Source organism: Ischnura elegans, chromosome 12 (genome assembly GCF_921293095.1).
Source record: "Ischnura elegans chromosome 12, ioIscEleg1.1, whole genome shotgun sequence".
Classification (NCBI taxonomy): Eukaryota; Metazoa; Arthropoda; class Insecta; order Odonata; family Coenagrionidae; genus Ischnura; species Ischnura elegans.
Window position 1 is genome coordinate 56,001,111 of NC_060257.1, and position 16,366 is coordinate 56,017,476.

The 16,366-nt window shown below is 36.9% G+C and overlaps 1 protein-coding gene across 3 annotated transcripts in view; it reads right to left on the reverse strand.

The window, feature by feature from the left end:
• Nucleotides 1–3,474: 3,474 nt before the first annotated feature.
• Nucleotides 3,475–16,366, reverse strand: part of LOC124169603 (ATP-dependent RNA helicase dbp2-like) — a 33,872-nt gene continuing 20,980 nt past the window's right edge. For 2 of the 3 annotated variants that reach the window (XM_046548246.1, XM_046548244.1), the window contains 2 exons: nt 9,629–10,022; nt 3,475–8,696 (listed from right to left, as the gene is read on the reverse strand). In XM_046548246.1, the coding sequence (XP_046404202.1) occupies nt 8,129–8,696; nt 9,629–10,022 (962 nt within the window). In that variant the 3' untranslated portion in view covers nt 3,475–8,128. The remainder of the gene's footprint in view (nt 8,697–9,628; nt 10,023–16,366) is intronic. The other variant, XM_046548245.1, reaches the window with a different exon arrangement.

Below are 16,366 nucleotides of genomic sequence, written 5' to 3' on the forward strand. Positions count from 1 at the left end.
TGAGATTTCCACGATTTTGTGTTAACGGAATATATATGCTAATACTCTGTGATGAACTGTGGGAAGTGCCTCTCCCACTTTTCCCAAACACGAAAATGCATGATATCAAAGGTATTGGAAGGAATGTTCTATGTCCCCACCCAGGGGCGGATCCAGGATTTCTTTTTTGAAGGGGGCACAAGGATACCTCGTAATTCAAAATTAACGCAATGATAATGGGACCGTATTATAAATCTTGCATAATTTTTAAGGGTCTGGGGGGGCACATACCTTCGTGTCCCCCTCCCCCCCCCCCTAGATCCACCTATGTCTACCCTAGTAGCATCTGCAGAGAGGGGGCAGGAGGGCCCAAAGATTTCCACAGAATTTATTGCCTCCAGAGATATATTATACACTTCACGTTTTATTAATGCTTTCAAAATATTCATTAAGGTACAGTAGCACTGATATAATAAAATTTATTTTAGATTCCTTACAAATATAGATATAAAAGTTTTTTTTATGATCAAATGTACTTCCGTTACAGATTGTATGTATATCTTTGTGCAGTAGGGAAGACTTCTTGGTTCTATCTGCATTGTCATTTTGATGACATTTCACCTACTGTGCTGAAGGGCGTTCTCCGGCCCGGCTGAAGTGGAGAGTACTTCTGGATGTTCCATATTTATACTGTAGTGCCAGAGTGAAAGCACACGTGCCTGTTGCTGATAAGGCGGATTGCTAAAGTCTACCCCACTGCAAACCTTAACAATGCAAAAATCTACATCAGAAACATACAATAGGGCTGTTGCAAGAGGTTCTTGTTTTATGGTGGTTTGCACATATGCAATTTATATTTCTTGTGTCATGAGAATGGATGTCCGATAGATTTGTACAAGGTGAAAGTTGTTATTTGTAAGTACCGAGATTTCATAAATCAAAATACAGTTGAGGACCTCAAATCTGGAATCCAGAAACCTGGGAAACCAGAAATCCGGAGCGTTTGAAAATTCCTCTGCGTAGAGTTTCGGCTTGCCACCTCATGGCACCACTCTCCAATTAGGAATGTTAGCACACGCTATGAACATAGGCCAACAACCTAGGCAGGGACACATAGGGATCTCAAATTTCAAGCGCAAGAGCCTGAACGCATTTCTAAATTCTTCATTACCAAAATATAGAAGCATTTGCACAGATTTGCTGTCTGACTAAGGAAGGTATCAATAGAAATCGCTACGTCTGCAAGCAAATCCTATCAACGAAAGCTATTGAGTTTGAAGAAAAAGATGCATTTATTGCTCATTCTCATCCAGTATTAGGCACATTTAGTTTATGCTGCGGAAGCTACGATCATGATTTGACGACTTATTATTTGGCATGTTTTTTGCTTCCTTAATTTTAGTGTACTTTTTTGCTATGTTTTATGCTAATTAATGTTGAAATCCCTTCCATGTGTAATTTCTGAATTATGGTTTTATTGAATTAAAATTCTCAAAATAAACTGTACCACTTTTTCTGCGTGCTGAAGATCAGAAATCCAGAAACCCTTTGGTCGCAAGCTTTCCAGATTTGAAGTCCTCAACTGCAGGGGCGCAGCCAGGAATTAAGGGTGGGGGGCAGGGTTGATAAAAATCATGATTTTTTTCAAAAAAATCATTTTTGTTGATTTTTTTTATTTAAATCCGATTTTATTGATTTAAATCAGATTTTATTGATTTAAATGAGATTTTTATGATTCTCCATTCATCAAAAATTCAGTTATTTGCAAAACTAACTATTTGGGCAGCATATTGGAGAATGATCGTTTGCAGAAACAATAAGAGGCAACATACTCTAAACTCAATACAACATTTAGTCAATCAGGGGAGAGAACTATGGAAATGCCAATGGTATCAAATTAAAAATTACACCAGCATAATATAAAATTGCCATTGGAAGTATCAAATGTGCGATATTATGCGGTTCTAAAGCATATGAAGTTTAGAAAAATTCTGTAATTGCAACTTTGTATGGTGCCTACGCTTAGAAGTTAAATCAGAAAACTATTTTTTTCAACGGATACACTAGTATTCTAACCAAAGCCATTTTTTTTTCTCATGTTACTAGCATTCCTACAGTATCATTTCTATTTAACAGCCACCATTGTGCTGATAACTGTTGATTCATTGTATTAATTAAGAAATAAAAATCAAAATTATGCACTTACAGCTTCCTTTTCTTGACTCTTTAAAAATCAAACATATAGATCACATTATGATTTAAATCACCTGATTCTTTAAAATAAAAATCAAGTGATTTAAATCAATCAACCCAGGTGGGGGGGGGGTTTTAGGTGCTACTAATACCGGGGTGTGTTAGGCATGGAATACCCACCAGGATAAGCGGCAGGTGCGAGATTAATAAATTACGAAATTTTACGATAAATGGTTCAAAATGGCGATTTTTACGGCTTCCTGAGGGATATCTTATTAATCCTTTCACTATTCTATTAGCGATATCAATCCAATTTAATAAAATCGATTTAACTTAAAAATTTCCCTGAGCTCTGGGGGGGGGGGGTTTATCCCCCAAAACCCCCCTCGCTGCACCACTGCATGTGGAATTGTTAGTATATTGAGCTGTATATGTAGTGGTCTATATGGGGTTTTCATTGGTTTCCTTGGCATAAATTTTATAAGTTTTTTTTTTGGATCAGCGTGATTTTTTCCAGCTATGTCCCTGATGAACCCCAGGATACTATTCCATATGCTGCTCCGGAGTAAAAATTTGAATAGCATGCAGATTTCAGTGTTCTGATCAATACTGTATCTTGAGGGGATCTGACTTGGTATACAACAAAATTTTAAGTGGAGTAGAGTTCGATGATATGATTTGACCACATGCCCGACCAGGTTATACGCAATCCCAGGAATTACAAACCGTTCTGCCTAAAATATTACCCTGAATTTATTCCTGAGCCAAATTATAGATTAGCCTTTCAATCATAATTTTCTCAATACACATAGACTTCACCATTACTTCAGTAATAATTTTTCCAATCATCATTCACATGCATAGCATGCATGTAGTACTACTATGATAATAATTATGCTTCATGTCTTGCGGAGACTAATCACTTCAAATTTGAAATAAAAGAAGTTTCATTCTCAAGATATTCACAACCAAATAAAAAAAAAGGTTTTTTAATTCTTGAGTGCTTGAATGGAACAAAGCAGGCTTGATAGTAAACCACTTGATAATAAATATTAGCAATAATAAAAAATGAATGAGCTCTCATATGAAGTGCCATAGTTCCACTAACTTGTTTAAGTGAATACCAAATGAACATGGTATAATGTCTGAAAGGAATGAGGCGAGCTCTTTACCCAAAAGCTCCATTATTAAGAATTCCAAGCATCCTGCATCACAGTGAAGATAATTCCTTCACAGCCCATAGGTAGGTTTTCATATATTTATATTAGACTTAGAGGAATAGGAGGTGAAATTAAATCACAGTTTCATCACTGAAATGAACAGCATTTTCATAAGATTTATTACCATAATACTGTGTTACATTAGGAAAAATGCCTTCTGAGAGGAAACCAATAGCAGTGTGGGCTACTTTCATGATTTCCAATACAAGGCCATTTTAATGAAGAACAGTTACATTATAATTATGTCATGGTTGGATAAACCAGAGGGCATTAATTTATTTAATTGAACATAAATATTTCAGATATTGCCAATCAGATATGTTGAGCTATGGTGCCCTGACTCATAATGTAACAAAAATTACATGGATTACAAAATGTTGCTCCCCCATAGAGCATGAGATTCAGGCTAGGGACCTCTTTCCCACACTGCATTTTCTTAAAAAATCATATATGAGATTGCAAGGTATGATGAAAGTAATTTTAACATCCTAGTATGAATTGATGTGAACGCAACCACTTCCAATGAGAAAGGTTGGTGGAACACAGGCATAATTGAGAGGAAAATATACATATTAGTAAGGCAATGTTTCTCTTTCCTGCCTAATCTATTAATATTAAAGCTGCACTCCCTTTATTTGATATTATAGTAGATGTATTAAAAACAAATGAACTTACTTGGACTTGTATGATTATCACAGACAAGAGTTCAAAAGCTTGTGAAGCAATGAGAAATTAAAATTCTCACTGTTATTTTTTAGTTCACTGATCTCCAGGAACTGCACACACAAATATTCATTGCACAATAAAATAATGACAAATGAACCTACGCAAGTGCATTGAAACACACACCTCTCATTACTTAACTTAAAGACTTCAATTTTGATGAAAAAATATAACAATACTGTGTTGGAAGATAAAAAACATATACTTGTCTACATTATTCAACAAAAAACTTCGTAAAAACACAATTGACATTATTATTATGCTCAATCGCATTTTTTTACTTCCTACATTGTGAAAAATACTGTGCTCTTTTTTAAACATTCACGGCAGTTCGCGCCGACCTTTCTCCTCGGATTCACAAATTTAAAAAGAAGAAAACAAACTCTACTTCGTCACATTATCACAGCATAGAAGTGAATAAGGAGCCACCACATTACTCTGTGGGCCGTGGACATTTTTGAATACTCTCTTTCGTTATCACACACATACATTTATAATACTCACTACTATTTACACGACCCGCAAAAAATGGGTGGACAGATCTTCATTGTTGTGGGTTTTGTGACAGGGAAAAGTGGGAAATGGGGAGATGTGTAAGCTTTACAGAGCTTAAGTAGGGGGAGGGGAGATAAAAAGGGATATGTGGCATGTAAACCATTTTTTCACATCATAAAACATGGAACAGCAAAAATCACTACAATGAGTCAACATCTTGAGGCAATGAGGAAAAACATTAAATTACAATCGACTTTGGAGAGAAATTTTCAGGGGGAACTATAATGAGGGGGAGTAAATAGATATTGGACACAACTTACTCGTAAATGATAGCGAAATGTAACAAAATCATAACAAATCTTGATATTTAGGACAAAATTATTGGCACATTACAACCAGTTTAGAAAGATTATACACCATAAACATTAAATCTCAACCACTAGCTACAATTATCGCGGCTTACCAAAAAGGTTAAAATCGCCCGCGATTTCCTTTAATAACTACCCACCACATGAAAAAGTCGATAATATGAGGGCAAGTGAAAATAGCCAGAAGAGGTACAAGAATGGGGTTTTCACCAAACCAAAGCCAAAGAGATAGAGAGAGAGAGAATAGACTTGACCCTCCATTCCCCAAAATTCCCCTTGGGATGATCAATGACCCAATTGTGAACCACTTTTTTTTAAACCACTCATTACTCACGGCATTCACTCAACACTTAGCCCAACGCTTTTTTTTAAGGATCACACACACTTTCAAGAGAAAGGCAAGATTTTACAAACACTTTTTACTTTCCTATCCACTTTCTGGACAAGAAAGATGGTCAAAAGGAACCACTTGAAATTTGATTCTTTTTAATGTGCAATCATCACAGCATACCTGGACAAAAAACATCATCTACTCCTTAATTTGAATGCCGACCGATCAAGAGGCTTTGACTGAACTTCTTAGGCTTTGATATCCACTAATATATATTTATATATATATCCACAAAAACACAATTATAGCACTTAAAACCTCTATAAGCAAACATCCCACGAGAACGATACTTTATCGCACAATATGATAATAACTAAGTCTTAAATCATTACAGGCGGTCCTCTAGCAACTGATTCACATCTATCTAAGCTCAGGCACATGGGGAATAAAAGGTAAAACATCTTATAATTGGACTAATAGGTAATAAAACCATGACAAGTTTTTTCATATGCCTGAGCTTACAAAATGATCATTCCCATGGCTTTCTGGCATGGACACAAAAAGCAGTCCTTCATGTTTCCATTATTGTACATGGAAACGGAAGATAAAAATGTCTTCTCAGAAAATATCAATTGTTTATTTTAATAATTACACAACTTGGAGTCCACCACAGCAAAAAAGACCATAAACTCTTTTTAAGCAGAGAGAGTGGAGAAGGACAACATACCACAATTATAACATCCATATATTTATATAATACAGAAATAAGGAACCAAAACAGTACTTTTTATGCACTATGGATACATAAGATTTCACACTGTCTTCTAATTGATGCTTAAGTATGACCATGATTTTGATCAGTAATGAACATACTCATGTATACTCAATGAAGTGATATATTATTTTTGTTAAGAATAAACGAGAGTAAGATATGGATCGTTACTCTTGAGTATGAAAAAAAACTTGGGATCAGTGCTCTTTGCTTCACCAGTCAAAGTATTACCACAAATTTTGTGTTAGTATGACAGATTTTACTTTAATATTCTAAGCCGGAATGCATAAACTAGCTAACATGCGGACCGCCCGTTAGTAAATATAAAAGTGGTTCTAGGGAAGTGATAGGAATGATACTCAATAAAATGTTTTCCCCTAATCAGCTGAAATATGAAGTTTGGGATGGAGGGAATATTCATAATAGCTTATTGGCTACACATTTATAACTGTGCCAGTAAAGGCATTATACCTATTTATCAGAAAAATTGTTTAATAGAAATTGGTGAGCATTAGGGAATACATCATCTTAAAAGTAAAATAATTACGCAAGTGCATGGGAATGAAACCAATAGCATTGCAACATGCAGTAGACAATGAGGGCCAGACAGGCATAAAAACAGGAAACAAAAGGATGTGTGTACTTTTCCCAGTGGCAGTGGTAGGTGAAATTCGGCACTAACAGAGGCCAACTTTTGCTTGGGCATCGTTTCCTTAAATATTTACTCAAATATATATATAATTGAATAACAAATCAGACATCTTTGTTGGATATAACACCCAAGCAGTTTTGCATATAATGCACATTCATTCACACATGCACGCTCATCCAAAGGATTTAAATACAAAAAATAAAGCCTCAAGCACTCTAGAGCAGTCTTGCCTCTTTTTCAAAGGGAGACTGAGTAAAACTATTTCATGACCTGATATACAGTATTTTTTGTACATTGAAACTCTTTCAGGCATAAGAATCTCTAATTCCTTCTGGAGGAGTAATCCTATTTTGATAGCACATTACTGACACTAGGAAGAATCCCAAGTGATACAAAATATTCAACAGATCTTTAAGTTCAGACGTACGTGGCCTAAGTAAGTCTTTTTAGGTAAGTGCCGATATTCCATCAACCATTAAGAGGCTAAGTGCAAATTACAATCCAAAGCCACTAAGAATTGGCCCTCAAATTAATTATACCAGGCTTCAGCTCTAATTAAGAGGCATCCAGGTACAATCATGATGTATGTACCTTGGGTACTACTAGATAAGTAGCGCCATGACATTTGGTGCTCCATAATATCACATAATAGAAAGGAACAAGAAAATTTTTATGAATTCACATAATGCAGTCTTATGATCGATAAGCATAAGATTAATTTCTGAAAAATATTACATTGACTTTAGAGGCAAAAAACAACAACAAAAACCCTCAAATGCATTTAAATGGAAAAAAACGTATGTACGCTAAACTACGCAGAAACATAGGGAAGTTTTTTTTTTAGTCTAAGTTGAGGCTAAACATTTTTAATTCCTATGAAACCCTTTGAGCATTTCCTTCCAAAATGGCCAACACCGAATCTGAACAGCAACAAATCCACTTAGGAAAGAACTGTTTTAGGAAAGCCCACACTAACCAGTTTTCAAACTTTCAAATTTTGGTCCGTAACAAGAGACAAAGGGATTCTTAGCATGCTTGCCTCAGAACATACATGGGATGAAAGTGTACCCCACCAAAACCTACAGGGTTTGTTATAATTAAGGTTTTACAATTGGAAAACATACAGGTACAGAGCAGAAGACCTTTTGCTGATATTTTTTTTTCCAGCTGGGGCAAATTTCAAACTCGAGGCTTCCAAGTTATAAATATTCTTATATAAATATTAGATGCCTTCAAGGTAACAAACTAATAATTTATATGCCATGCATAATTAAAAGACCCATTGACTCACTAAATTTTCTGAGGTCTTGAGCTCAGTACTAGCAATTTCTAATTACAAGCAGGAGACAAAAAAACCAAGTTTAAAAATAAAAATGCCCCAGCTAATCAAGGAGTTTACTGCTGTACAGCCGCAGCATGGCCATATGCTGTGTAGCCATAGCCCATCTGGGGGTGGTGGTGGGCCGGATGGTATTGCCCATAAGCCACCACATTTTGGTAGGCGCAGGGGGCGGGAGGGGGCTGCCTCAGTTGCGGTGGTGGGATGTGGTGTGGATGCCCATTATTGGGATGGCCGTTGGAAGGGTGGTGACCATTCGACGGGTGTCCCCCATTCGATGGGTGGCCATTTGTGGGTCGACCGTTCTGACGCATGTGCTGACCCTGTCTTTGAGGTGGAAGATGTGTCGACCCCGGCGTTTGCGGAGGCCTGTTATTTGCCATGTACTCATTACCCCTCTGCGGCTGTGCCTGCTGCTCCCTTTGCTGCTGGACTTGGTCTCGGGGTGCATACTTGAGAGCCTGCTGCAATGTCCTCGGCATTGGTGGAGCTTGCTGCTGCTGTGGAAAGCCTCCGAATGCATTGTGATAGTTGTTTGCAAATCCTGGGTTCGGGTAGCCATTATTACCGAAACCACCATAGCCATTGGGGAATCCGTTTCCAAAATTTCCATTGAATGTAGTCCTGAAAGAAGGGGAAATTAAACAAACAGGAAAATTAAAAAAAGCAATGACAATTATAGCATATACATTTCCACTCAGGTAGCTTAAAAAGATATTATCCCTAACTCCCCTGAGATGGAGACATCAATTTCTCTGACCAATAAAGGTCATCCACTAATGGAAGATAAATATTTTAGCCTATATGCTGATATGCTTGCAGGGTATAAATTCTTTTGCCTCAGTGTAGAAGAATGAGTGCTGTAAAATGTGGTCATCATGCAAATGTAATAAGAGCTGTCTCTTATGCATGTCGCAACATAAGAGGGCTCCGTTGCACATTGCTTGTACCACACAAACAAAAACTCGGGCGATAATCATAAGAAATGACGATACATGCGATGGTGGTTGGCGTAACATGGTGAAACTCCTTCATGATGCACTAAGGTTAAGAAAACACTTAGCTGTTTCACAAAATAAAATATATTAGATATATCAGCCAGATGATGATACGCTGTATCGAAACCAGTCGCAATATATTTTATTTTGTGAAACAGCTAAGTGTTTTCTTAACCTTTGTGCAAAATGACGATACATTCAAGAATTGGTTTGAGAATAAGCTTCTTCCAGAGACACATAAGTTTGGTTCCGAAATCTAACAATTATATTTTTATTGCATAGTGATGATATGAGTGATGCTTTTGTCCACTGATTCTTTCATGGAGTAATAATTTTTTACGCGGTTGTCTGGTTCCCTGAAATTAAGTGATATTTTTCTTGGAGTCTTTGGCATCAGAATCAACTGTATCAGTATTGGAAGAATCAGAATCAAAATGCCAGAACCGGAATCCAGATCAGAATCTCTAAAAATTTGGAATCGCCAATCACCACATAAGAGCATAAGGGTTGAATTGCTATTTCTGGTCTGAGTGAGTGACCCCCACAAGCGGTACATACCCATTTCCCATGCTTCCATTGGGCATTGGTCTCGGTGGGCCACCATTTCTTTGGTTACCACCTCGGCCTTGAGGAGAAGATACCCATGGGACAGTTCTCTTTGGCTGCTGCTGCTGCTGTTGTTGCTGCTGCATCGGGCCCTGAGGTCCAGAATCCCATCGGTTACTACCCATGTTGTTGTTCCTCCCTCCACGGTTCCCACCGCTTTGAGCCGATCCTCCTCTGATTCCATTGGCAAAGCCACAAGTTATTATGTTGCCACCACCGCCAATGTGTCCGTTGGCAATGATTCCATTGTGACCGCTGGGGTTATTGTTCCAGCGCCCTCGTCCTGTTGGTGGGGCAATCGCCATTTCAGAGAAGAGAGTGGTGCAGCGGTGCAGAGAAGCAGGTCCTATGGAGCACGAGGGTGTTAAGAATGCAGGGCATAACTACATACTATGAACCAAAAGAAACCCAATAAACTAAAAAGGATGACTAACTAATTCAATGGTGAAGGATAAGGCAAAAACAAAATTCTTCACCAAACAAATTACACACAGAAAAAATTAGGGTAATAAAAGCATTGATGGCTGGAAGTAAACAATTATGATGAAAAATAATGAATTACCACAGCCATAGAAGCAACAAAGCAGGGTAAATGAAAACATGATTAAGGTGTCCAGAATGAAGATTTACTTGGTCAAAATATTGCAAAATTTCCTAAGGTCCATATGCTAAGGATAATGAAAATAACTATCTCTTTCAGTCTCAAAGATAAAATGAAATCTAACATAACTACTTCCATAAGCTGGAGAGTGTGTATTTATCTTCTTATCAAAATTAATAGGATTTACAAAATATAGTTTTATATGTAATCTAACATCTCTAAAAAAGACTCATTACATATATACATATAAGTCACTAGATAATTTTTAAAAAATCTACTTTTTACTCAAATTCATAAATTGCTAACCTTAGTTCAAAAGCCACATGGCCATAATGTAATAACCACAGGCTAGAAAGATGAGAAAAAATATCATATTGAAAACTCAAGATGAACTTGAGTATTTAGTGTAATATATTTATGAATGAGGACAGTTAAAGTTTTAGATAACAAGTTTTAGAAGTTTTAATTATAATTTTTATTCATTTATTATTTTAGAGGAACCTTTTATAGAAATATTTAATAGGAATCATTCTAATTATCAATCATTATTTGAGGAGTAACCTTAACATCTTCCGAGAGATTCACCAATTATGATGTACTGTGTTAACCAGGGTATAAGTGTATGTCCAGATAGTTATATTACTATGAGTGAAGTGAGATTCACTACCATTGATGCTAGCCATCAATTAATCAGAGCAAGATGCTGGAGTATATATTTAAGTCCCATGATTTAATTTTCTATTTAGAAATAATCTGTAGGGTCACAGGAGAGCACATCTCATGCAGAGGTAAATACTTGTGATAAAATAACTAGAATTTAGGAGATTTTTTAAAGAATATAACATATATTCTTAGAAACCTGTCAACAATTTTGCAGTAAAGCATGGCCCAATCAAAGGAATATCTGTCAAAAACAATAAAATACTTTCCGAAAATGCAAAAATACTACGCATAATGATGAAGAAGTTCATGGCCAATCTACAAAAACCCTGAGGCTGTATAAAGCATGTTGAGAAAATGCCAATACTTGCATGCAATATAAATTAATTCAGGCCCGTATTCTTAGTCGACCCTGTAGGGCCAATCGACCCTGGATACGTCATCAGACCCTACATAAACCGATCTCGCCCTACATACGCCACATCAAGCCCTACATATGGCCATTTTTGGAACTAAACGGGCCCTACTTGATGTAGGGTACCCGAACCAGCCCTACACCCTACAAAAACATGGTGGCCAAATATCGTCAGCTCATCACTTCGATTAAAGAATGTACGTTGTAATGCATATAAAGCGAGACGAGCTCACACGAACTATTTTAAAATGTACAGAAACACAGCAGAAAGGTAATAATACTACCACATTATAGCCACCAAGTTAATTAAATCCTGAAATTGACTGAACTAATAAGAACAACATAGCGGTATGCATGCACCTTGCTTCTACGAATATATATCAATATTTTTCACGTTTGGCACTTGGTATACTTTTGGGAAACCAATACTTCGTTCACGTATAACCATAGAAAACGAATTTTCATGCCACTATTTGGCACATAATACACTTAACTACGGAAGGTGACACTGAATGACGAACCTTGATGATGCAACGTAAGTTCCCACGTCAATGATCATATTTGCTCCGTTCTTATTACTATCTTGTACAGACCGCTTTCGAAGTGAGGTAAAGACAATTAAGTTCTACTTTTGGCTCGATATGAGAGCATTTGTAACGATAATTAAGGTACCGACACAACCTGGCGGACAACACCGATTGTTTATTTACCTTGAGCCGTTGCCCTAACAATACGCCTGAAAATTATCGGATGTCTTTTCTTAGTTTCATAGTTAGTTCCCATTACACCACCAGAATGGAAAATTGGCGCTGCGCCATCATCTACATCATCTCAGAGAACTTGACGACGGAATCACCCCCCCACCACTTATGAAGGGTCGACTGAGAAACGCATGTAGGGACGGATATGTAGGGTCGACTAAGAATACGGCCCTCAATCTTATATCAGAAGCCAACACATGGGCTCCATTAAAAACAGCCAACTCAAGTACTTTAGGATTATATTAAAATTACAAATACAGATAAATTACTATTTGTTGCAGTAAATTGAATGAACATTTTTCTCCCAGTTAAACCCCCAAGATGTGATAAAAATGGGATACATTTCCTCTTAAAAAATTAGGGCAGTCCACAAAGTAACAACAATAAAAAAGATTGCATGCAAAACAGCACATATAATGTGTATTAGGATGAGTAACTCTATTTAAGAGACAATATGATGAATGGCTCAGTAGGTTTTTATGAATGTTAATATTAAGATCACTCTCATACTGTTGTAATCAAGATGACAAACCCAGATACATACGCACTGCACTGGAAAATCCAGTCAAATATAACATGCACACTGAAATTATATTCTTATATGGGAAACATTCAGCAGCTTTAAAGGGTTCATGTGAGCCTTAAGAGTAGATTCGAAGTTCCATCAAGGTATAAAAGAAAATATAAGAATTTGAGAATAAATATATTGGAACACTGTCTTAAGGTGTCTTCTTTGAGAATTAACTTCCATCCTAAATGTTATAACAAAAAAATTTGATGTATCAGTTTCAGTCGAATGTTTCCAACAATCTCCTACCCTCAGTTTCGACACTGCACTCATTAATTTTCAAGAAATGCCTTAGCTCTGAGGAAAAACTGGTTCCTTAGTAGTCTTTCCATTTAGAGGCATCAAACAATAAGTCACTTCCACTGGAATGAAAATTGAAAATAAGGAAAAAGTGACTTTGAAAATGAATATGACAAAATTTGGCAATTAAGCAAGCTATTTTTGTCAGCCAACTGGGTTCACTGCATGGACAACCCTCACAACTTTTAATAATTAAACAAAAAATATAATAGCTTCATGGACGAGCACCATAATTCTACCTCTGATGTACAAAAAGTTTAAGCATATATTACTATATTGATTCAAGTATGAACATTAGAACTGTCGCTATCCCCGCCACCCTTCAAAACCACAAATGGGTCCGTCAAGTCATACTTTATGATCTGTATTTTTGTAAGGAACTTGGCAGTAATTGTTTTTGCCCTTGAAAAACATAATTATGGGATGGAACATCTAACTTTGATATCCTAATTTTAATATTTTTTCAAAACTCAACATATTCACATTATAAGTCATAATACAGTCCATAAATTCATGCACATGAACTTGGTTAACTAATTGCCTAGGAAATATATTTTAGATTTATTTATCTTTACAATTTTATGACTGATTGTTTTAAGAGTCTGTAAAAAAAGCAAGACACCTGAGTTTGAGGGAATCCATGTTACAAACACAGCAACCAATGCCAGAATACAGTGAGTCCTCGTTCTACGTCACCCCGTTTAACGTCATTTCGCGATAACGTCACGAAAATTTTACGACCGTGATTCGTTTATCGTCCCTTCGCTTCGCGATAACGTCTCGTATTTTAAATTTCGCTCGAGAAAAAAGGCGAAGTGGCAGGCGTTACAGGTTGTTTGTTTCGTGGGCGGTAATACGGTCAGTCTATTCAAAGTGTAAAACAGTGTGTATATTGTTAATTGCGATTACGGTTTTGGCAAATTTTAGCATCAGAGACATTTCTACGAAAATGTCCAAGGGAACAATGTTCACAATAATTTTGGTTCCTGTTACTGCGACGATGTTTCAGCGATGATGATGCCCAGGCGACGCCCGCCCGCCTCAATTCGCAATTAAAACAATCTCTTCGATTTCATAATCCCAGTTTGCCCACCCTCGCTCATTTCCACCATTTTGATTTCGCTCCTGACCGGTCCGAAAAGTAATTCTCGTAGCGAGGGTAGGGCCTATGGACGGGAGCACCGGATCCCCGGTCTGTAGCGTCTGGTAGCATTCAAGGACTGCACTATAGCGAAGCCGAAAAGCAAATGCGGGAAGATACAAAAATGGAGGATTTACGTCACTGCTGCTATTGTCGTCGATGAAGACAGGAACTCGTATTTATGCCATAGTTTGGCATTCCCATCGTAAAAAATGCCCCAGATATGATACGCTAAAATTTTTTCGCATAGGAATTGTGAGGTCTAGGAACCGATATTCAATTTTTACATTGTTTTTATGGGATATTATGCTTCGATTAACGTCATTTCGTTTATCGTCACATTTTTCAGGAATGGTAGGTGACGTTAAACGAGGACTCACAGGTAAAAGGTACTGTAGGTAAAAGCACACAGTTCATGCATACATTGCATTGTACACTTTGAAATATCATGTGCCCCTAAATATTTCTCGGACTAAATTTCTCCCAAAGTACCAGTTTTTGTGGGTAAAATCAAGTTGTCCAATGTTAAGCTCTTGGTATTCCTGTATTTTTTGCAACAATAATTAGCAATTTTATAGGAGGCATAATTCATTCTTAATTGAGTGGAGAAAACGTATTGTTTACACCTATGAAATTGAAGCTATTCTAACTGGTTCAAACTTCCAAATTGGTTTCATCTTCAAAATTATAAAATTTCCCAAGAAAATTCCTCCAGGTTGGGTAAAAAATTAAAGATGAACTTTCAACAATATTTCCTAACTACAGCAAATTCATAACAACCACTCATAGGGGAAATATAACCAAGGACATAAACTTGGATATTGTCACATATAGAGATGATTGATATAAATTCACAACAATCAGAAGACCAGATATAAAAGGGATATAAGCACAAAAGACATTAGTGTATCTCTCAAAATTGGAACATGCAAAAACATACCTCAATCAGTTCAAATGCATTTTCCAAGGAATTTATTAATCACACCTTGGGGGGAAGAAAATGTATAATATATGGACATGGAGATGTCTGATAAATAATTTCAGGACAATAATGATTTTTAACGATTTATGAGTTCACACCCTGTTGAAAATGCTGGGTGTAAAATTTTTAACTGCAAGAATTCCCTTTATATGAAAAAAGATGGGACACCTGCTTCAAAGGCCTAACCAAAGATGATAAAATGGTGGAACTTGGGAGCATGGAGTTATTCACTTAAGCAGAAAATTTACAAAAATATAGCCAGCAAGAATGTTGAAACTTTTAATATTCACATGTGAACTATGAGATGTGCTCCTGGATTCTAACCTTAACGCACTGAAAGATAGCAATAATAACTTTTTTGCCACATCACTAACTAAAATCATACATCAGAAGACATAATTTATGTTCAAACAGGACAAAATAGGTAACTATCCTTTTCACCCTTTCGTGCCGGGCTCCTTCATGGAAGGTTGGTTTTGGCTGTATGAAGACTTTGAGAATTTCTTTTTCACACTGTACAGAATTGTTCATCGGCAAGGATTTTTCCAGGTAGTCGCTTCCTCCACTTAACGACCTTGCCTAGCAGGGTGCCGGACCCTTTCCTCAGCAACTGGGCAAATATAATCTTCGACACTTTTCCGGAAGGCAGCCCATGACGGAGTACTTTTGCGGTCAGTTTATTGTTATTATTGCGATTTCAATTTTTTTTAATAGGGTGGGTTCCTATTATATTTTTATTGCCTAAATCGAAAGATTATTACTCCTGGAGTACGTGTTTCACACTTTTAGATTTTTATATGACAATATCAATTTTTCGCGATTAAATGAAAAGTGAAAAATTTCAAGTGCGCAAAAACGCGACGGGTATGTAAACTAAATGTAAGTATGAATGCCGGGAAAATCTCTGCGTGATGTCGTTCTGCTTCCCGCTGCCGCAAGTGAGGTGACCTTGGGGCAAGGCTCTGTGCGCTAATACAACGCAGGATGCTAGCAGGTAGCTGAGTACCATGCTAGCTGGTAGCGCTTGGCTTAAATAAGGATTATTAATACCTTATCAAACGAAGAAAACTTTCCGACCATGGCCAGTTTTAATAGATGATTAAGACATGTTTCCCTGAGCTCTGTGCCTCATGCATGCATTGGTAACCTCAGACAATGTAAAACTCCTATCCTCTCATGTAGAAACTAGGTCCCTGTGACGTAACGTGGAGTGGCATCGCATGGGCGCCAATCTGGCCTTTTTCAAATGAGGATAAAATTGT